Source organism: Amblyomma maculatum, chromosome 8 (assembly GCF_055883805.1).
Source record: "Amblyomma maculatum isolate TAMU_Amacu chromosome 8, ASM5588380v1, whole genome shotgun sequence".
Classification (NCBI taxonomy): Eukaryota; Metazoa; Arthropoda; class Arachnida; order Ixodida; family Ixodidae; genus Amblyomma; species Amblyomma maculatum.
In genome coordinates, this window is record NC_139351.1 from 117,765,027 (window position 1) to 117,788,816 (window position 23,790).

The window sequence follows — 23,790 nt, forward strand, 5'->3', positions numbered from 1 at the left end:
GCACTGAGGTGCCCATTCCAAAACGGAATCACGGTTATGCGCTGTTTCCGTGGCACGGATGCTAAGAGAAAAGGAAAAGGGGAAAAGGAGCTTGCTGGAGAAATAAGAGAAAGCTAGGACACCCCCTACTCCCTCAGAGCACGCTGCGAACTCATGCGCAGAGCGGTATTATATACTACCGCGTGCCGCTTGGTGGGGCAGGAAGTTTTAGTGCGATGGCTACTGCCGCTGTCCGGTTAGAAGGCCGGCTAGCGAATCAGAAGAAAAACAAGAGAAAAGAAGGATGCTAGAAGCCGTAAGGAGAAACGAGCTAGGTTGGGGCATCATTTTCGCGTTTTCGGTTCGTTGGGTCAAGCAGGGGAGTAAACGAGGAGTCGAGAAGAATAATGAGGCGCCAGGCGCCGGGAGAAAGTGCCGATGGGAACGAAAAACATGAGAAGAAGGTCGGAGCAGGGAATGGTCGTCGGTGTGGGGAAGTTCAAGAGAGTGTGCCCAGCCCAGAAAGAAGGCATGATTCTTCCTTGCGCCTGGCGCACGGCGAATGCGTACAGTGCACTCGCAGGAGCAGTGCTCGCAACCTTTCGCTGTCTTAAAATAAGCGGCACGAACATCATCTCCGCTGAAAAGGGGAAGGATAACTGCATTTAGCTAATTACAGTGACTGGGGAGTCCCATAAAAATCGAAACCAATATTATTATTGCAAGTTCGCAAAGCAGCTCGACCGTAAATATTCGTTTCAAGAATAAATGGAGAATACAACAATACATCAAAGCGAATTAAGTACAGGCATGTGCCACAAAAAAGAAGTCAAAGTTATTTAGTCAAAAACAGTGTAGCTTTGCAACCGAAACTTACTGTAGTTCTAGAGCGTTCAGTCATAGTGCGTAAGAACCAAGGCAAGAATAAAAGCCCACAGACTGTACCGATCATGTCAAGGCTTAATTGCAAGCCAACGCAAACTAGCTGTGAAAAACAAAGCACCAATGCCCGCATTAGAGAACGCTATCGCTCCGAGAGCTAAGGACAACAGAATTATAAACAAGATAACAAAGCCCACTCACGGCATCACACGAAGATATCAGGCTATCTATTAGCACAAGAAAACTCGTCAACCTATCGTTATGTCTCTAGTAAAGCGATAACTAAGGCAATGAAAGCCAGGCTACCAGAATTGCATTCGAGTGTTAAACGAGATCAATTGCCCTTATTTCTGTGACGACGTGAGGTGATCCGAATAGCGAAGCCAGGGAAGTTTATCACATGAACGAATGCCCAAGGCATATTATTCAAAAAAGACGCTAAAGTACGTGAAGAACAGTAGAATAAACTCCACTGCCTCCTATTAACTATACAAGAAAGCACAGCAACGTATGCCTCACTCCTCGCCAAACATGAAAGAAACTAGCTTTTATCATTGAAGAGAAAAATCTGAAACAAACAGTAGTAAGTACGAAGCAGACACATACAGTTGCAATAACCGGACAAAAAACGCCCGTATGTCACAAGAGAATTGTCTGACGCCGATGTCGTCAATTAAAATTGCCCTCAGTACAAAAATCGCGCAATAAAAACGTCACGAAACAATCCTAGAAAGCGTCTTACTGCCCGGAGTTCTCACATAATTATTTTTCCCGCCACTTTTTCTCTTCTTTTTTTTTTCTTTTTGCGATAACGCTCTTCACCGCTCCAAAGTTCTGACTCCTGGCGGTTAAAGCGCCATCCGATGCCCTCGCTCCAGCCCGTTTTAATGACCCCAAGATAACGACGTCGAGATCATCATTTGGTCGTTTAATAAACCTCGTCCACGCCTTTTCCTTTTCCGTCAAACTAAAGCACAAAGAAAGGATATCAGTGAAAAATAACAGTAATAATATGTACCAGCACAGCAGATGCCGACAGCAACGGTATACAACGACGAGGCGAAGCATCACGGAACGAAGCTAACTGCTCAAGCAGGTCCGTATAGTCAAAGAAAAAAAAAAAAAAAAAACGAATTTACGTCACCGAAATGTAACCACTCTATTCCGCTCTATCTGTCCCTGCCGTTTCCAATTAAAAAAGGATAGACACTTCTTGAAGGGCCTTCCTGGCAATACTGAAACGGTAAGGGATTAAAAGCTGAACGCTAACGGCGCATGTGGCGTTAGGAAGAACGGAATGCGACTTAGCTTCGGTCTGATAATGATGTATTTCGAGTCAGGAAAAAGCGAGGACGAATTTGTATTTTGTTGAGTCACAAGTACCGAAGGTACGAGAAATGCTCCCACGTTGGAGACGCTCGCGGACGAAGCGAAAGTAATAACCAAAGGATACGAGCGAAGCAGGAAAATGAAGGGATAAAGATGACAGTAAAGGCTGTATAAAAAAAAAAAGAATAAATCAAAAGCAACTAATCAGGTGACTGGATTCAATGACGCGAGAAGAGACAAAGGAAAATGAAGCGTTCTTAACGACGCGAAGCGGAAATGTTAGTTTTTTTTTTATTTTGTTTTTCACGCTCTGCTCGCGGAGCGAGGAACTAATCCTGCCTTCTCTCCACAGCCATCTTTTTTTTTTCTTCGTTGATCTCTCAATCGATCTCCAAAAGAAACAAAATGATCCTCTAACCCCTCCCGCCCCCCTCCTCTACGCCCTAGCCTCAAGCAATTTCGAAATTGGGATTAATAAACGAGATTTTTTTTTTTGCGAAGTTTATTGCCTCAGGGCATTTATTTATTTATTTATTTATTTATTTATTTATTTATTTATTTATTTATTTATTTATTTATTTATTTATTAAAATTTATTTATTAATAAACGAGATCGTCATGGTTCAAGAAAGATTGATAGTTTTACGGGGCTCTAGCTTTAATTACCGCTAGCATTCTTATACTACTGAAATGGCTGCGAGGCTACATATTACGGCACAGTGTTTCATACCCTGAGAAAATAGGAAAACATCACAGCGAAGGTATAGCTAAACTCAGCTCTTAACGCGCGACAGCGCATAGCCAACAGTGTCCCGGCTGACAGTGTCACTAGCCTGTCTGAATTTATCCATTAATATTTGACAATGGATTGATTAAGAAGTTTCTCAATTCATGAAAATGCTAGGAGCCTAGTTGGTTCGCCTAGTCCGGCAGCCCAGTGGCATGCGCCGCACTGCCAACCAGTCCTCGTAGCTGGTCGGAATCCTCGCTTTGCAGAATGGTCTCCCACTGCTCGAGATTGGGATTGGGATTGGGTTCCTCGATAGCGGGATTAAATTTCCCTGCCCACACCATGTAAAAGGTCGTATCTATTTGTATGCACTCTGGTTTGTACAGTGAACGGTACTACTGGTGGAGTTTAGATGACGAGAGTACCGGTTTGAAGAGGAGCAGGGTTAGTTCTTCCGCTTTGTTTAGCGTTTCGTGAGGTGTGGGGTATGCCTTTCTGGCCTGTCTGTAGGCTTGTAGGTGTACTATGGGCTGCGTGAAACACGTTCCTAGGGTTTCAGTACCAAACCACAGTTATACGCCTGGCCTATTTCATAGTAGCCATTATAGTACGGTCCAAAGACGCTGTTTATGACTACTGAATTGAAAGATTTGATTTATTTATTTAATTAGTTATTTACTTATTTATTTAATTACTGATTGATTGATCGATCGATTGATTGATTGATTGATTGATTGATTGATTGATTGATTGATTGATTGATTGATTGATTGATTGATTGATTGATTGATTGATTGATTGATTGATTGATTGATCGATCGATCGATCGATCGAATCGATTCTTCACCCGAATTTTGCAGCAATATATCCCCCTTAGGGCGCCAGCTTGCCGAGAAAGAGCCCAACTCGAAAGCGGCCAACCGGCGTTGCGCCAACGTTAAACCGAAGCCGGTCCAATCGAAGCACTACGCGAATGCGCACTAAGCGCTGAGGGCGGTCAGCCGGTGCGCCCTCGCCTTGCCAATCTGTCCTGTCAGATAAGAGGAGCTCCTCGAAAGAAATCGTCGATACCTACAAGAGATGCGGGAAGTCACCTAGCAAGGCGTCCCGCGCGAAACAGGCACAACAAGGGGAAGAGTAAGGATGAATAAAATTTACTCAAAATAAACAAATTGTGGCATCGTGGTCAATAATAGTGCGTTGCTTACTGAGTACCATGACAAATTCCCAAGCAATTCAGAAGTAATCAGCGCAGTGGTTTCAGGGACACTTATTAGATATCAGCTTATTGACGAGCTCCTCCACAACTGCCGTCTAATTAGATACATCAGCTACATAAGCCTGTGAGTAAACGTCTCCCAGTAATGAGCTTCGAACCCCGAAGCCAGTTTTCAATGTCGCATATCGACAGACACAAGAAAGTGTCGGCATGGCTTCAATTCGGCACCTGCCGGTATTGCCGCTTTCAATTTCTAGCAACTGCACAGTACTGTACGAAGCGTACGAAGAAAATATTGTCGATTATGAACACTACTCCGACGCATTCTTTTCACTGGCCAGCCATTTCCATACATTGAACCACTTTACACTTTAGCAATAACTAAGCTGGTTGATTTTGAATGCGAAAGCAGCATAAGCTTCTTTGGAAAAAAAATAAGGTCTACGCTCATAAAATTAATTGGCTGCAAGGAAATGACGTCACCAGACCGCATAATTACGAGTGGCTAGAAGAAGCGGTGTCGTTTTACTAGAGTAACTGTATGTTTCAATCCATCGTCATTGCGTCCGTGCAAATATAGATGTCCCCATTAATTGCTTATGGCGCCTTGAAGGAGAACGGCGCATTTACAACACCGCTCTTAAATGGAGACAGAAGCTGCAACTTCGACTTCAGTGCCGAAACACTGCGAGACAAAGTTCAGAACGAACAGCGCGAAACTGAGCGACGTTCGGCCCTATTTTTCAAGTAAGTAACTAATGTACCCGGTGAACTACTGCTGTTGCGTTTTTCCGACTGGGACGATCCGCATTCAGAACCACGTGACAGACATATTCAACAAATTAGTTCAGGGGAGAATGCGCTCTCAAGCGCTCGAAATACTGCGAGGCTTGATCAGAACGCAGGCAGAAATGCTTTCAAATTCATATCTCATTAATGTATTAATGTTATCTGAGAAATGATGTCGGAATAATACAATTCTCGGGCTCGGATATCGTAATCTCACAGTTTCAGTTATCACAATCGACTCGCGACTTCGGTCCCCATTAAGCCTAGCGGGGGAAGCCAAGCCTGTGCCTTGTCCTCGGTCATGAAAGACGCGAAAAGGGCGCGTACAGACGCGGACGCCACAGACACACAAGACGTCGGGTGAACCGCTATGGTACCAGCGACTATGGGTTTCGGATGCAAAGCTCGAATAAGTCCGCAAGTTCCATCTCAGCCAGGGTGTCCCCCATTTGAACTTGGGCAAACGCAGTAAAAATGCGGAAAAACGAATATTTTCGCCCACGTTCGAAGCCCAAAGAGACGAAATTAATCCGAAACCGTCCACAAAACAATACGGCTTACATCTTCGCATCTTGCTTTTCTCGTAAAATTTCACTTACAGACTTGCCACTTTTCAGTGGACGATCATAACCAGCCGTCGTTGGAATCGGCCTGTATACGAGCTTATAGCGCACGTACGCAGTAAGTGCGGCTTAAGCAGAGCGCATCTCGCAACTGTTTCTCGTAAACGGGCGTCAGACACGTAGCAACCCAAACAGCAAAAAAGAGACCGTTGGCAACACTCCAAGCTAATACTTTCAGGCGTTGTTCGGCCTAAATGTTTACAGCAAACGCTGACGCACTGTAGCAGTCACAAATCGTTGCGCCCAACTTGAAAGAACAAGAACAACCTATAACAAGGGTCGACAGCGCACAGTGGAGGCAGTGAGCACAGCCACTTCAGTGCGACGGGATTATGGATTTTCCGGAAGCTCTCAGCCTTAACGCGTAAGCCGATTTTCATTCGAAGCTTCCGGCACCCGAAGTGTGCACCAACCGGAACAGAGGCCAGCGTGCAAGCATCCGCGCGAAGAAGCTGGCGGTGGATGAATGTTTATTTCCTCTCCCCATCTTTCTATCAGGAGACAAAGGAGAAAGAGAAATGTTTCCGGCTCTTCTCACAACGTGAACGCACTACTGCGCCAAGCCGGAGGCGAAAGCATGGCATCGAGCAACAGGACTAAGAACAAAAACACTGCTGGAACTTAAAAGGCAGAGACCGGAAGATGCCGGAGAACAGACGCGGAGAAAGCTCGCGGTGCTTGACTTGTCAAAATCTCCCGCTTTCTCCGAGGCTTTTGGAGAACTCTTTAGAGTTAGAGTTGGTACCGCGGTGACGAGAGAGTGAACGTTGTTGCCAAGAACAAAGCGTCGCCGCAAAACCGAGCAAGTCGAGCAAAGACAGGCTCTCTCTAGCGTGCAAGAGGAGTTCCACCCACCAATTTCTTGCGGGACCCGACTTTTCGCATGTCGCTGACACCTAACGATCCTCCAGAGCACTTCGAATCACGCAACGAGCCGCCAGTTAGGTTACTCAAGAAAGGCGCATTTAACAATCACCGAAGAAACACCGTGAAAGCTGCTCGGCGTTGCGGTGACAAAGGAAAACGCCACTAGCAGCGCAGCCATGCGGACTTCGAATTTGTCCGGGACCCGCCTCCGACTGAATAAATCGGGGCACACAGTTGTATCCGAATAGGAAAAAGAGACGAACAGGAACGTTATAAGAATTGGGTAGAATAGAAAGAGGAGACTCATCCTCTTCATCTTCCCTTTCGCATCCCTCCAAGCCAATATACGAGAGCGGGGTTACAGATAGGGTTGCTCGCCGGTGCGATGCGCGCTTTCAAAAGCTCCGAGCCGTACCGCGCCACACTGTGTGTGTGTGTGTGTGTGTGTGTATATATCTATTTATATACCCTTTATCCGACCAAATCTGGCTCCCAATTCGATTGCGCCTTGAGCTCGCGGCTTTTGTACGAACGCGCTCTTTCACCCTCTCCCTTTAAACCCGCTTACCCTCATCATCGGAGTCTTTTCAAACCCGCACACGCGCCTCTCTATCTTCTTGTTACTCGCCGAGATAGTGAGATGCGGGCGCACAGGCTGTCCCGGTCGACAAACAAGTGACGGTTATTTCAGACACGTCTTCTTCCTCCAACCCCTGCGTGTAGCCAGTTCGTGGTTTCGCTTGACTCTGGGTGGTTTTTTGTTTGGCAGCCTAGCCTGTCTCTTCAAAGACTACGGCACAGGGACAGTGCGACAAAGACGGGGGAAAATAATTATAAGACAAGCATAAGCCGCATATGATCGAGCCTTCAGTGCAGGCTAGCTTTTCCATTAGAGAGAGGGACAGAGATTGGTGCGTGAGTGCGTGCGTGTTGCATACATGCTTGCATGCGCTCGTGAATAAATTAAAGGCGATTGATAAAGGATATGCAGGTGAGCGTGGAGCGATAAACACACCTGGCGTAACGCGCACAAGTGCCAGGGCGCAGACAACAAATATGGACTGACCGCGCCGTTTTTTGAAAAACTCCCGCGAACGCGAGGATGGTTAGGACGAAGTACGACGGAACTCATGACCGAACAAATATTAAACGGCAAGCCCGGGACATTTATAACTTTTTGAATTGATAGGTCCACCACATAAGTCCCTGCTCTCCGCCACGACGAACCTTTTTCTTTCTTAAAAATACCGTAGAGGAACAATTTTAAAACGCCGAAAAATAATTTGAGTCGCGCCTACGAAGCGCTCCTGAGGACACTCAGCTAACAACTCAAAAATAATGAGCCCACATTAAGTTAGCGCAAACCATGCGTCGGACCCCATTAAACCATGAGCAGGACAAAATATAAATCTACATAGAGGGGGACACTGCCAACACAATACCTATTTTGGGCTCATGTATTACGTTGCCTAGGTGCTTACCATTCAGTGCACCTCATCAGCCTCCGATTGAGAACGCCATAGCTGGAACCGCTCATGCGCCAATCCAGCACACACGTCATGCAACAATCGCTCGTTACAAACAGGCCCGACTGTGCATCGACGCGCTGTGCGAAACGGAGCGTTAGACAATGAGCAATTACCGCTGAGGCGAAATCTTTGACAGGCCAGCACAATGCAGCCAAACCAAAAGCCGGTAAGCATACCAAAAGAAGAATAAACACGTAGTAATGTATGTAATGTAATGATATGTCCATACCACCAACCAGATGATAGAAAAATGCTCGGAATATAGCCAGCCCTTATACATAGCATTCATTGATTACTAGAAAGCATTTAACTCGATAGAAACCTCGGCGGTCATGCAGGCATTGCGAAATCAGAGTGTAGGCGAGCCGTATGTGAAAGTACTGGAAGTTATATATAGTGGCTGCACAGCAACCATAGTTCTGCATAAAGAAAGTAACAAAATTCCTATAAAGAAAGGTGTTAGGCAAGGAGGCACGATCTCCCCAGTACTATTCACAGCTTGCTTAGAGGAAGTATTCAGAGACTTGGAATGGGAGCAGTTAGGGATAAGGGTAGATGGAGAATACCTCAGAAATCTGCGATTTGCTGATGACATTGCCTTGCTAAGCAACTCGGGGGATGAACTGCAAATAATGATTGATGACCTAGACAGGAAAAGTAGAAAGGTAGGCTTGAAAATCAATATGCAGAAGACTAAGGTAATGTTCGATAGCCTCGGGAAGGAACAGCAGTTTACGTTAGGTAGCGAAGCACTGTAAGTAGTTGGCGAATATGTCTACTTAGGACAGGTAGTAACCGCAGATCCTGACCATGAAAAGGAAGTAACAAAGAAGAATAAGATTGGGATGGAGCGCATTTGGTAAGCACAAGCAGATTATGACTAGCAGCTTACCGGTATCACTCAAGAGGAAAGTATACAACAGTCGCATCTTACCTGTACTCACCTATGGGGATGAAACGTGGGGGCTAACTAAGAGGGTTCTACATAAGGTGAGGACAACTCAGAGGGCTATGGAACGAAAAATGGTAGGGGTAAGATTTAGAGATAGGAAGCGTGCAGAGTGGGTCACAGAAATAACACAAGTTACTGACATTCTAGTGGAAATTAAGAAGAAGAAATGGGCATGGGCAGGACATGTAGTGCGAAGAGAGAATAACCGATGGTCGCTTAGGGTAACAGACTGGATTCTAAGGGAAGGAAAGCGTAGCAGGGGACGGCAGAAAGTTAGGTGGGCGGATGAGTTTAAGAAGTTCGTAGGGGTCAAGTGGATGCAGCCAGCACAGGGCCGGCTTAATTGGAAGAATATGAGAGAGGTCCTCGCCCTGAAATGGGTAACGTCAGGCTGGTGGTGATTATTATTATTATTATTATTATTATTATTATTATTAGTAGTAGTAGTAGTAGTAGTAGTAGTAGTAGTAGTAGTAGTAGTAGTAGTAGTAGTAGTAGTAGTAGTAGTAGTAGTAGTAGTATTTGTATTATTATTATTAACAGAGATGACAGCTGTTTTGTCGCCGTAACAAGGCTAGATCACTCCGCTCCTTTTTGGGTATTGATTCTGAGCGCGCTAGGGTACACTAAAAGCTGAAAAAAAGGTGAGAACGGACAGGACGAACAGAGCGCGCTCTGTTCGTCCTGTTTGTTTTCACGTTTTCTTTTTCTTTTTTTTTTTTCAACTATTAGTATGTTCTAGCGCGCTGAAAACCAACATGCATGGACCGACTGGCCCTTGTTAACATAAACAGCGCGAACAGGAAGACAAAGGACAAGATAAAAGGAAGCCACAGGACAAACGCTGACTCACAACTCAGCCTAAGCCTTTACTCCAAGGCCCAGATAAAAACAAATATGACGAAAACAAAGCATTCCCGTGAAACAACCCCTCGGTTGTTTCACTCAAAAGTCACTCAAAAGTCACTCAAAAGTCACTCAAAAAATAAATCTCTTTGCTTGAAAGAGCAAGACAAGTCTTTCTGACGCATCTTGGTCAACCAACTGGCCCCTATCATTGCACTGCGTTTTTGGATGCTGTCTTCACAGAAAGGATGTCGTGGCACCCAAAAGAGGGCGCGTCGACAAAGCACGTCACGCAGAAAACCGTCTGCTAGAGGGCTCGAAGGATGTGCCTATCATACGACAGGGACAAGCTGTGGCGCGAACAGAGGAGCATGTGGACAGAAAATAAAGACTGCTCCACGTCCACAGACAGGTGGTAGCGGTGGCGGCAAGGGCGCTTGAAAGCATCCCACGTGAGAGACACTGCACGCTCGTCTTTTTCTCCCCAGTACATCTCCCTATTTTGCCCGCGACTTCCCGTTGTTACACCTCTCTTCAGCGCCCGCTACCGTTCCTTAATTTTGTTTCTCCCTGGTTTCCAGCCTCACCCCACGCCATAATCAGCTAGGATTAATTATGCACCGGGGCGCAGCGAAAGACGGTCGCGGAAGCAGGAACGAATACAAGCCGGCAGCAAGAGCAACAGAAGCGTAACAGCGCCCCCTATATATGTGCGCACAGCACTCCCGTACATACTCATCTTTGTCCATCTTTGTCCTCGCCCTAGTTTCCATAAGAAGATCCCTGTCACGGTCGCATTCGGCGCAGCCGAAAACCACGCAAGCGGGGCTTTCCAGGGTGTCAGAGGGCGAAAGTTCGTAATTTAATTCTGTCCTATTAGAAAAAGGGGGAGGTCACGTGACGCCGGCCGTGGAGATAAGAAAAACAAATAAAAGACTGCCATTGCACCTCCCTGCCCCCCCCCCCCCCCCTCCTTTGCTCTTCCCCCGCTTTCTGAGAACCTTCCCACTATTGCGGACGTGCTTAACTTCACTCTTTTACCGGGACGGCGGACAGGGGACTACTTCCCGACTGAATGCACCTTGCCATAGGGAACAGGGTTGTGAGGTGGGAGAAGCTTGAGGGAAGTTGGAGCCAGGGCGGGACCAGAAGGAAAACCCCACGGGACTCGTACCCGACATTCCTTCTCTCCACCTACACTAGAAAACGGCAGTCATCTTTCCTTTCCTCCTGCTACGCGTGTCCATCACCCCCCTTCCGTTCCCGATTAGTTTACATTACAGGCACCGCACGGGCGAGACGTACCTTTGGTTGATTCACTGCGGTATCTAGCGTTACGCGCCACTCGTTCAAGCGCTAGGCACCACAGGGCGGAACGCTTTCAGCGGGCCATGCGGGCACACAAATCACCAGGCTCGGCGTACTGCCGTGTTTACCGCTGCTCTCTGGTTCAACTGAGCTTAAAATGCACCCAAGCCAGCCTGCGGTGATAAACGTTGTAAGGTATACGTGCAAAAAAAATAACTAAAAGAACCATGTCCAGGGTGCATCATTTTAAGTCGATTTTTTTTTTTTTTTTGTTTTACGTTAATGAATGGAAGGATTTCAATGACGCCTTGACTGCGTGCCTGAACTTTGCAAATAACTTTTGTGCGGCAATGAGGGCGCGTTCCACAAATTCGGTAACTGATGTTCTCAGCGAACACAGATTCACTATTCACTCACGAAAAGCTCGCTTCGACCACCTGTATTCCAAGATCAACCGTGCCGTTTTCTGTTACTCAAAACACTGGTTAGAGCGAATAGTAAGCTTACTGTGAGCGAACGGAACAACGGTACCGCTGGAGGACAGCGAATATTTGACACTAGCTCAGGGCTGACGTGCCGCACATAAAGAGACTCATGCACCAGAGGCGGACAGTCTCTTTCCCGGCCTCTGCGGCAGCTTTTCGTTGGAGGCGAAAAGCAAGGCGCCCGTGTGCTGTGCGATGTCCGTGCACGTTAAAGAACCAAGGTGGTCGAATTTTCCGGAGTCCTCCACCACGGCGTCTCTCACAGCCTGAGTTGTTTTGGGACGTTAAACTCCCCAAACCAAACCAAACCAATATTTAGCTTCAATCAGCGCATATTTAGCAATAATTCTTAGATTAAAAAAAGGCTCTCTGTCCCCAAAGAGTTATTCTTGGGACAAGTATGCAAGAAGAAGGAAAAACAGCGCGACACCGGTGGGACATATTTCAATGATATATTACCTACTTCGCCAAGAAGGGGCACCAAACCGAAAAGCATACAAACAAAGGCGACGCAGAGTGGTGATTTATTGTATTGATTTTTTTTTTCTTTCCACATGCGCCAGTTTCTGCTCGCTAGGTATCCCGGCTGGTACGACACTGCCAACCTGTCCAGGACAATGTGCAGAACTGCGCGAAAATAGCAACCTCCTAGTGGTCATTACCTCACTTCTGGGTTGCAAACGTTGCCCAAAAAAGACTTGCCGGCTTGTCCCTATTCCATCGCTTGTACAAACATACCTATTCCCTTTCTTTGCCTGTGTCATCGCGCTACTTATAACAACACGTAAATTAAAGTTGACAGCGCCTCCGAAAGCTTCTTTTAGAATGCGTACACGTGTGCGTGCTTTTGTGTGCGTGTATGCGGAGAAAAGGGCGTCGGTTAGAACTGGGCTCTCAGCGCTGAAGGTTCGAAGCATAAAACCTCTCCTTTCGCCCCTTCCCTTATATGTTCCACCGTTCCTGTAATTGATGGCACAGAGGGTGTCGCAATAGAAAATCTCACTGCTGAGAAGCACAGCCAAACAAGTACGCAGTTGAAGACAAGTGCATTTAAACTAGATTTGTAGACGTGTTGCTCTTCGTGTTACCGATTCTTGTCCACAGTTCTATAATCGAGGATAATTGGGACAAATGGACATTAAATAGCTCTTAGCGGTAAACGGCAACCTACGGAATTGGTTTGTCCCTCATCAAGCGGTTCGAGGAGAAAATTCAGCAATAGTCTACTGCGGCAAGGAACTATATTCAATAAAACAAAGGTACATGGCTGATTTCCACATACTTTGTGTGGGTGTCGTACCAATTCTTGCTGCTGTATCTGTGACTGTGAGTGTTGACGTACGTTCATGTCTTTTGTCTACGTGTGATACGTACAAATAGCGACTTTTCGCACCACGGCTTTCGCGACTGCACAGGGGAGCTGTGCCATTCGTTGGGAAACCCGGTCTTTTCATTTCAGAGTGTCCTTCCAGCGGAAAGAGAAAAATGGCACTGTTTACGCTTGTTTCGTAATTTCCGAGACAGCTCGAACGCTGGCCCCGAATGTACAACGCACTTTTAGGACTCCTTATAACAGATAGATCAAGATTTTGCGATTTACTGAACAGGTGTAAGCGCTGCCAGCGTTTTAATTAACAACTAAACAGTTTTACCCCTTTCCACTCTTCCTTCACAGCACAGGCCAGCAGTCTAGTCACTGTGGGACTGCTCCCGTGTCTTTCCTTTCTTCGCTACTTCTCATTCCTTCCAGGACGCGCTGCGTGTCTTTATGACGTAGTCAAGCTGACGCCTAACCATGGACAGTTCTTGCCTGTTAGTAGAGGCGCCGGCGTATGCGCAGCTTCGGCAGACGGCGGCTCCTACGACGTGCGTCACATCTTTCAATACAACGTGTTCAGTTGACGTCAACGCGCGTCTATCAAGCGATCTCTGACGTCATCGAGAATCACTCTTTTTTCTATTTCAAATGTCATTAGACATGACCAAATAGTCAGTCAGTCAGTCAGTCATATGGTGATGCCCCAGCTTATCACAACATAACGCACTGGGCGAGACGTGACAAGCTAAACCCCGTTTGACCTTGGCCCAGCTTCAAGGTCATCCGGACGGAACCAAGCGGTAATGGGACTTCTACCTGGAGGAGTAGAGCTACCGCTCTCGAAAAAACGTTCCGATGTACTCACCATGAACGCCCAAGTGCGCAACTTTAGAGTAGGCGACGCCGTTGCGGTTCCTGGCGCTGCAGCGATAGGAGCCGGCATCCGGGGGTTCCACTTGAAGGAGGAGCAGGCCGCCGTCGTCCAACACGCGCCATGGGGAAGAATCCCGTTCGGCCAGTCCGCGGTCGTCCAGCAGCCACGTCACGACGCTGGCGCCGTCGTAGCTGCTCCCTTCTCGAGTCGACGTCGGAGGGGGCTCCACGAGGCATGTCAGCACTACGCGGGATCCTTGCAATACCGTCCGGTTCCGGGGACCCTCCACAATCACGGGCTCTGCGCAAGCACATACAAAACGAGGAGATGGTGAGTTTGATTGCAGAGCCATAACACATCATACACCGGAGGCACCAACGCGATTTACAATGTACTTTATCAATTAGTACTCCTCAGGCCACACAATAGCCGCTGCTGTACTTTGCGATGCCAATGACATTGAACACCCTGCGCTGTTAGCTTCTTGCGGATGCGAACGATCCTTCTGCTAAGTTTTTCAAATCCTAGGAACATCATGATCGGTATACCCTGCAGGCACCTAGTCTACGGCAGAGAAGAAACCGCACAGGCAGCAAGAGCAATTACGTTTGGTTTGGTTTGTCGGGTTTAACGTCCCAAAGCGACTCAGGCTATGAGAGACGCCGTAGTGGAGGACTCCGGAAATTTCGACCACCTGGGGTTCTTTAGCGTGCACTGACATCGCACAGTACACGGGCACCTTGCTTTTCACCTCTATCGAAAAGCGGCCGCCGAGGCCGGGGTTCGATTCCGCGTCCTTGGGAACAGTAGTCGGGTGCCGTAACCACTGCACCACCCCGGTGGGGATCAAAAACAATTAGTTCAATATTGGACTGTATTGGTTCAATGTAGGCCCGATATTGTTATCATGGTTTTAACATTTGGTCATGGTTTATGCTTCCCGGCCCCAGTAGCCTCTATGAACTCTAAATTTTAAGATGCAAACCTTGTGGTCTGTGAATGCCAGCACACTATGACTTTCATAGTATAGATTGCTCGAAGCGATAAAGCATTTGCGTATGGTTAGACTGAATTCAAATTTTAATAACAATAGCTCCGAATGCAAATAAATTCATTCTAATGATTTCCCACCACGCTTCCTATTTCTAACGTACGCTCACTGGCATGCGCGTAACAAACGGAAGAAAATTATTCGGGCAAGCAATTTTCAAAACAAAATAAGTATCTCTCAGTGCATCGCCTGACAAACTATGTTAAATTGTCGTTACAAATTCGAAGTAGCGCATGTGAAGACACGATCAAACCAAACTTATAAAGCTACGAACAGAAAAAAAAGCTGCATCTAAGGTGCAGGCATACATGGTATCCAGCTGTTGGAAACCATAACACCATGTAGCTTTAAACAAACAACCGTTGCAAAATAATGATATAAACATAGCTCGTCAAATAAGGTAACTAGCCGTTCGACCAAAGTTAATTAATTATATGCAAGTGAATGAAAATAACTCTACACACAAAACGTAAGCTTCAAGACCCGAAACCTAAACAAGTTTCGGGATTATAAAACAACGCCGCCGTGTAAACGTCCGCCTTCTCAAAAACCACTGCGACAGATTCTTCCGCCTTCATCACTGAGTCTCTCGGTCCCGAAAGGCGTCAGACTCAAGCACGCTAGTTCAGGATAGAGGGGAAGCTCAAGGGAGCGATCTGCGTCATCAAATCCCACAGCATCTTCTGTGCAACATCTCAACGTCGAGTGATACTTTAATTCATCTCCCCCATCCTTAACCACCCGACTTCCCCCGAAACGTTGATAACATGTCGTTCCTTTCTAAGCGCTCCTCCAAGCAACCACTGAACGCGCGTCATTCGGCGCTGAGCTCTCTAACACGGACTAAACGCCAGAAGCAAACAAACACACACAACGCGCGCGCCTTCGCGTCAGCTCCAAACAAGTCTCGTATTCATCAGTCGTGTTCAGCGAACGAAACGAGCGCTCGGCCGTGGAGACGTCGTCAGCAGAGGCGTGGGGAAAAAGGAGAAAGAATCGCGAATAAGGGAGAGAAGGCGCGGGGCGAGTAAATGCTCCCGAACAGTTCTAGCACCGACCCCGCATACGGGAGCATCCGTCGTCAACGTCGGAACCAGAGGCGCCTGCGAAACGCTGATTATAATTATGGCAGAAGTGCATGGCAGGGGAAAAAATGGGGACGAGAGGAAGAAATCGGGAAAAGGGGAAGGGTGGTGAGGCGTACCACGGGTGGTTCTCAAACCCGTGCAACCCTTTTCTTCCATTCCAGGCCCCGAAAGCGTTAATTACAAACCCCATTTTGGTTTGTTGCCGCCCCCCTCCTTCCCCTCGAGCCTTCTCCGTCTCTTCCCAACTACATCTTTTCATTTTCCATTTCCTCACTGAACGTTTTCACCCTTTCCACTCTTTAGCCCGGAGCGTCGGCAAAGCGACGACTGGTCGCGGTCTCTCGCAAAATGGGAGCAGGTTGTTACACGGTGCGTTAGCGGGTCCGTCCAAAGTCGTTACGATTCGCAAATTATAGGGAGAGCGTTGGGATTGGCGACAGTGTGAGCAACGTGGCGAGAGAGCTGCTCCCTTTACAAGGATATTCCGCGGAAGTATTTTAAACGACTCGGCGGCATTATGTGCAATGTGCACAAGGTACAATAAAAGACGTTATTTTTATAGTTAACGAACAAAACCTTCCTCCCCCCTCCCTTTACCGACGGAAGAAGCGTTCTCAAAGGGGATAGTCTGTCAGCCCATTACCCGCCCGACAGCCTCGTTACACGCACTCGTCGAAGAATACGCAGCCTGACTAACCTAGATTGTCTTTCCAAAAAGAAAGATATTGCTATGTCGACATAACTTGAATTTAAGACATAAAAAACCAAGCGTACAGTAAATGACTAGCTAAATCTATCTATCCAAACTTAAAAACCAAATAAGGCAGAATAAAAAATGGCTAAACTAGGATTAGTAAACAGTCGGCTTGGCGGTGGCAGCAGCTTCGCACTGACGCTTCGTACGCTCTCGCTGTTGCGAGGCCATCGCTCACAGTTCTTCGGTCATGCAACGCCTCCGAACGGCTTCTCGCTCCCAGGTGGGACTTGTAGACGGCAACGTCGAGTCCCGAGAGGGCGGATGCGCCTGCTGCGCCATTCGCGCACGCTGGTTTTAAGCATGAAATGATTTTAACTCATTTTATCGGCAGCATTGCGGTGACGTTAGGAAAAAAGCGGAGAGCCAATATACGGGCACCGATCTGCCGTAATCCGGGCACTGATTTTCCTTCATTCGGGAGCCCAAAACGGGAACATCCGGGCACATAACGTGATTAGAAGGGGCGAGTTCTCCATTCCCTAAAACTTCGGCGCCCTCCCCGAGGATGGCGTCACGGTCACACACTCACGCACATATAACACTGTTATTTAGAATCTCGTTCTGGGATTTGGAATCAAGTCTGTCACTGTGCTGCGGTATTAGTACACGAGCGCTTTCTCCTACATTTCCGTCAGACCTGCCTCGCTTTGTGGGTGAGCGCACTTCTGTGTCGTTCTGCATTTCAATGTCCTCCCTGTCGCAACTGCTTAAGCGGTGGAGCCTGATGAAAGGAGAGGTAGGAAGCGTCTTGAAGAAAGCGATTGCTCTGCGAGTTGAGCTCCACAGCAGAAGACTGATTGCCCTTGCCGACAGCGCGCTATGCCCATAACCATTTTTATGCTTACGTCTCTCGATTACAGGAGAAGCAGTGATTTTTTGTATTAGGGCCTTGTCCAGAAAAGGTGTCCGACGACTGAGGTAGCAAAGTCAAATGATAAAGGGGTGCAGAAAGGAGAATTGAAGAGTGGAAAGGGTAGAGCGCAGCATCAAATGAGTACGAAAGTAGAAAAAGGAAAGAGGGCGAACAAGCAGACAGCACGTATGGATGAGAGAGTGTGGCGAAGCTGAAGGCAAGCGGCGTGGAGGAAAGCCGAATGTGAGGAGGAAGGGCAGCGAGGGGGATGGCGTGTCGGCGTGTAAGGTTTTGAGAACGAGATGCACGGAAGCGCCGATAATCGAGTAGCGTGTTCTTCTGTCTTTATTGACAGTTAAGTTAAACTGTACCGTATGCTTAAACGGCTTGCTTGGCTGGTTTGTCGACGTGATGGAAGCAGTTCCTTCGACAAGTGAAGAACCAAGAGCAGCGGTTCCTACGAAGACTACCGAGGCAAATCCAGCTAAGCTTTAGTGTGCTCGGCTGGCTGAACAACTGGAGCGGAAAGCGGCAAAGAGCCAGCCAGGCAAAACCGTGAGATGTCAAACAATACCGTCACGCTAACGCATTCGCGTCAGATCGACCCATCAATTGTCTTTCCTCTCCTTTCTTGCCCTTCTTGCATGGCCACACATCTCTTGTTCCTCCCATCTTCTTTTTTTTTTTTATCAGGGCTTATTTTTCTTTCACCTATCCGTTCGCGACAGCGTCCTTTATATCCCCATGCATGTTTTGTCTTCAAGAAAGAGCTACAACCATAGCGCAGTCTTCCTCATTACATGAATCGCAAATTTCATCCCCCTATTGCTTCTCTTGTATCTCCAATTGGGTCTTTCTTTTCGTTATATCGTCCTTCCTCGCTACTTCGATTGATGACCTTGGGCAGACTACATTCAAGCGACGACGACGGGAGGGGGGGGGGGGGGGGGGAAGGTTTTTGAAAACGCTTTTAAGTAGCCTACGACTGCGAGAACACCTTGTATTTCCTGACTGGAAGCATCGCTGAAAGACATTTCATTATGGCGTTTCACTCAGAATCAAGGAACAAATATTTTTCTGCGGAGAAATGGTCCCCATGCGATGGATGGGAGTCGGTCTCTCAACATTCCATGATCGCGCACTTCCAGAAAGAGTGCGGACGTTTACGCTTAGCTCATTTACGCCCCAGCTATGAGCCCCAAGTGAAGTGGAACAAAACCGACTATTGCGTAAGGGCGGCTGCGTTTTCATTTTTTTTTTTTTTGCGGGGGGGGGGGGGGGGGGAGCGAAATCGGACGTTGCACATGACAACGCAGTGCAGGCAATTTATGAGAGAAAGAGAAACTAAATACTAATGGCAGAGCGTAAGAACCAGAAGACACAAGGAGATGGGAGCAACAATAATTGGTTGATTTTTAGTGCCTGTATCCACGCATAACGTATATCAATAGAGGCGAAGGTGCGAAAAGAAGAGACCAGATATATCACTGCATATCCTAAACGTTCTAATGCGCAACACATATCGTGTAAGCAGCATAAACCGCTGATTTAGCTTCCGGTGAAGTATGCGTTGTTGTATTACACCAGGGCAAAACACGTGACGTAGGCAACATCAGGAATGTTTCTTAAAGAGGGCATGTATTGCAACTCCTCTATTATCGCTGCTCTATAAACCTAAATAATAAGGAATATCACAGAGAGGCAATATTTTATTATATATATAGTAAGCTTTCAATTCATGGAAGAAATTAACACTTAGGAAGACAGGCACGACGAATGAGCTGTATATCTTTATATCCGCATGACCCATCACACTAATTCAGCAGTCAGTAACCACGGGAGCGGCATCTTCAAAGCGGGTAGTCACAGGCTAAAACCTGCGTTTTCACAGCTTTAGAATCCCTGCAATTACCGGGGTTAAAGATGAATATAAAAGATCTACGAAATCACTTCCACTTCTACGGTGCACCACTTCTAAAGTTCTCTCTTAAATCAAAATTGGATTCTCGTTAGGACTATAACACGTGGTTACTTGCGCGAAAGTCTCCCCTTGAAGCGAAAACATGGTATGGGTGGGCTCGGAAAGTGCGGGAATGGCAGTCGTACTTTGCGACGGACTAAATGCGATCGCGTAACGCCTAACTTCGCACAGAATTCAGCCACGTTTTCTCGCAACGTCAAGAGAGAACAAGAGATAAAAAGCTACGCCTCCTCCTTGCGCAAAGGAGCCGTAAACCGTTTACGACTGCTCGGCGAACACGGACCCGTCGACGACAAACGCCGGAAGCAGAGGCTGAGATAGGAAGTGAAGGGGGAAGCAAATCGCGTAATACGGAAGCAAGTAAGCGGAAGGCACGCGAGTCGGCCATAAATCGAAGCCGCTTATGCACCACGCAAGGCCACGGCAGCTACGAGTCACGAACAACTCCGTAATAAACAGTGGCACCGAATAATAATGCCACTTGCCGCCGAAAAGCACAGAAACGACAGCAAAATAACGAGAAATGGCGTTAAGGTCGAAAGTTACCATTCGTCTGAGGTCATACGAAGTTGCACGTCAGGCACCGCTATGGGTATATGGACAGCATTTCCCCGTACAAGAAAGTAAAACGAGGATCATTATGATTTGACCTAGTTTGAAGACCGTGATATTAGGGCGCATTATACGTGTCAAAGCTATCGACCAGGCCCAAGATGCAAGTCTTATAATATAGGGATGTGTGCAAAGTCTGCGTATACAGGGCCCTATATGCACCCAACTCACTGCTTCTTGGTGACTAAACCGTTTCACCCGCTACTGCAATTATCAACTCAAAAGCTTTCTTAGCGATTCCCATATCATTTGCCCACAGACTGTTCCGTAATCTCCCTTTGCCGAAACGCGATCGAAGCGGCAGAAACAAGGTTATTTAAGGTCATTGAGAACATTTTGCTTGTTTGAAGTAGAACAACTTCGTTGCCACTTAGCCACCTTGGTAGGATAGTTGAATTTTGCGGTAGATTGGGGCACTAGCACTTTCCTTTGACATCTGCAGTCACTCGCGCCACAAATGGAATCACCAAAATACACGTTCCCTACCAAGGTCTCACAACATAAGACCTTTCGACCGCCGATATAAGATGAATTGTTGTAATTCTCCCGTAATCATCGGCCGACCGTAGCTAGTAGAGATATTAACGACGGACGATCAGGTATCGTCAAAGCCGTAACCTCAAGACGAGCCGAATAAACCTCTCAGGCACCCCATGTGGTGCTTTCCCTTCACCAAGCAAAAGCGTCTCTTATGGTGTCCCGCACAACCGTGTTTCAACCGACGTAATCGAAAACCTTTATTATTCTCACAAAGCCTCACTACTGGATAAAAACCAAAAGCAAATAAAAGCAAGAAAAACTAGAAAACGAGCAAACACAGCGACATGAAACATGCTGCCGCCCGTACCCATAAAGGGAAGCAATATAACAGCAACCGGCGGCGATCTGTAAACACTGCCGAACACTCAGGCTAATAGCCGCTATTCGAGGAAAGGGTCTCACTTTTATCGGCCCCCCAGAGACTGTGGACAGGAGAAGAAAAGGGTCTCACGGAAGTGGTGTAAATCAAGAAATCCCTCCGCGGTGCCCCATGCACTGCACGGCCTTTAAGGTGGCGATTTTCTTGCGGTTTTACGACGTAATGGGGCGACGACCACGAGCGCGCTCTTTCAACGTCACGTGCCTCGGTAGTGTTTCAGCGGCTACGGCGCCCTCCTCTTCCCTCGACACAGTTCTATTTGGTATCATCATTCTGCGCCCTTTTCTTCCTTATCATTGGTATTCACCAAACGTGCACCGTTCTTCTTCTTCCACTCTTCTAATTTTCTTTTCTTCCCTTCTTCGGAAAACGAACAGGAGCGCAAAGTGGGCCTAATGCCTTCTATGACAATGGGTGTATAGATGCCAACGATAACGTTCACGATTGCATTCCCGTCACTGCGATTCCTTAAAACGCTGTTGTTGTTGTTGTTGTTGTTGTTGTTGTTGTTGTTGTTTTGACAGCAGCATGAGGTACATCAGCGCACAGACTACTTTATTTACCAATAAAATTACTTTCGCGTCCTTTCTCCTCCGTAAGATACTAGTGCGGATTTAGTGTACTTCTAACGCCACTTGTGAAAAATAATTCTAGAACTTGTACCTTGCATCACACAGTGACGTAATCGGCCTTACACGGCAAAGATTCCTCGCTTGAATCATCTTTACCGTTTCCTTAACAATGACGTAACAAGCGACCAGCTTTTCTTTTTTTCTTTTTTCTTTTTTGACCACGAAAATAAGGTAGCATTTACGCGCTCTTTATAATTGACAAGAGATGTTGTTGTAGCTGTTGTTGTTGTTACTAGATGAAGAAGAGAGCAGGGCGCATTCTTTCGCCTCGACGCGTTTATTCAAGCGAAACGAATTGCCAGCCCAAACAATACGGACTAGGATAGTAATAACAGCCCGAAGCGGCTGCCTGAAACAAACTTCTGTATAACGTACACTCCGCGACACGAGGGTGGATCACGCTTGCACGGCGGAATAAGCGGTCGTTGAACTCGTGCTCGTCTATCTGCTTCTATTAACTATTACTCCGGCTCAGTCGCAGAGATCATTGATTACGCAGGCTGCAGCTGCGTTCGGTCAACTTTCCGAGTGATATATTGTTCCCTGACGCATTTACAACACGTAAATCTCGATAATATTTTCGGTGAGGCCTTTCAAAATGCGGCGCTGATTAAAATGTCAGCCCTTGAGAGAAAAGCCTTTCAAAATACGGCGCTGATTAAAATGTCAGCCCGTGAGAGAAAAGCACGCGGACACAGAGAAGAAAAAAATGTTTCACGAAATAATGATCCGATTCACAGAAATGCGTTAAGCAAAGAAATGGTACTGTAGTTAAATCAGTGGCACAGAGTGCTTCCTGTAGATTTTTGAGTAAAAAGAAAAAAGAAAATAGGCGCAACAAACACATATTGAGTGACAGAATTATAAGTATACTTCGTTATTCCTATTTTTCGCGACGAGCAAGTCTGAATTTGCTTTTCCGGCCATTCCGACAGGGTTTTCTTTCTCTTTGACGCACGGAAGTATCTCACATCAAAAAAACTCTTCGAGTCATAACTACGCGTAACTATATAAAAAAAAAGCATAAAAGAAAAGTTGTCTAGACAACGCGCGCGCAAAATACTCAGCGTCATCAGAAAGCGCAAAGTTTCTTTGCCGTCTAGACGAAAGTTACTATGCAAATGGAAATTTCGCTGCAACCAATATGAAGTTTGCTGCCTGGTAGCCAGCACTACTCGTTCAAGGCAGACAAGTTAGGCGCCAGTTCATTTCCATCCAGCGTTCTAAACTGGAGAGGCGACAAAATTTATTCCGTAGATTGTAAAGGCAATACCCTACAGCAGAAAACAAAAGCAGTACACGGTGAACATACCCCCCCCCCCCCCCTCCTCTTAAAAAAGAAAAAGGCAAAAAAGAACAACTTCCCCTACTTTCGTGTGTCTCTAATACTGGGGCGGGGACAACACGCACCGGGTGCACTCATGACCAAACAACAGCCCGTCAGCATAGAGAGGCAGCAAAAAATAGGCTCCATTTTTTCTGCGGTGAAACCCGAGCAGTTTGCTCGTTAAGGCAACGTAAGGCAAACAATCACGTCAGCACTAATTCCAGACGGTTGCCAGAAAAATAGAAAACCGCGGCGCTCATTTCGCTCACCTAAACCGCTCTCTTTCTTTCTAATCGGCTTTCATCACTCTCCCGCTCCTGGAGAATAACAGGATCGCTTTCAAACCAAGTTCCTTTTATTTTCTGTAGGGTTGTGTGCACAAATCACGCGAGTTCATTTCGGGCTTCCCCCGTCTTTGTCGTCGGTGTATGCAAGCGTCGTTCGTGTATAGTGAGCGCTCGCGTCTGTGCAATTCATGCAAGTAAAAAAACGAAAAATGCAGTACAGTCGAAATAACTTTGAGGGGAAGAATGCGCGCGCGCGACGTAAGGAGGCATAAAGAAATATATATATATATATATATATATTTTTTTTTTTTGTTTAAACAGTCGGTTGTGGTGTAGATTTATTCCTCCCAGCATGAGCCTGAATTCAGTGACTTTCAGGTTGCAACTTGAGGAACCGCACTAGGGCTATCAAACAGGAATAGCCTGCTGAAAGAAGCACACACTGCGCAGACAGTGCCACAACAGAATACCCAACTTTTTCCTTTTTTCGGAAAGAACCATGCTTCTCACACATGAAACTACCTTAGGAACCAAGGGTAAGTGAACGAACTTG

The 23,790-nt window shown here is 46.8% G+C and overlaps 1 protein-coding gene across 1 annotated transcript in view; it reads right to left on the reverse strand.

The window, feature by feature from the left end:
* The window catches only part of LOC146182297 (tyrosine-protein kinase transmembrane receptor Ror2-like), a 502,076-nt gene that overhangs the window by 327,270 nt on the left and 151,016 nt on the right, over positions 1-23,790 (reverse strand). The window contains exon 2 of the mRNA XM_084577387.1: positions 13,722-14,030. Within this exon, the coding sequence (XP_084433513.1) occupies positions 13,722-14,030 (309 nt within the window). The remainder of the gene's footprint in view (positions 1-13,721; positions 14,031-23,790) is intronic.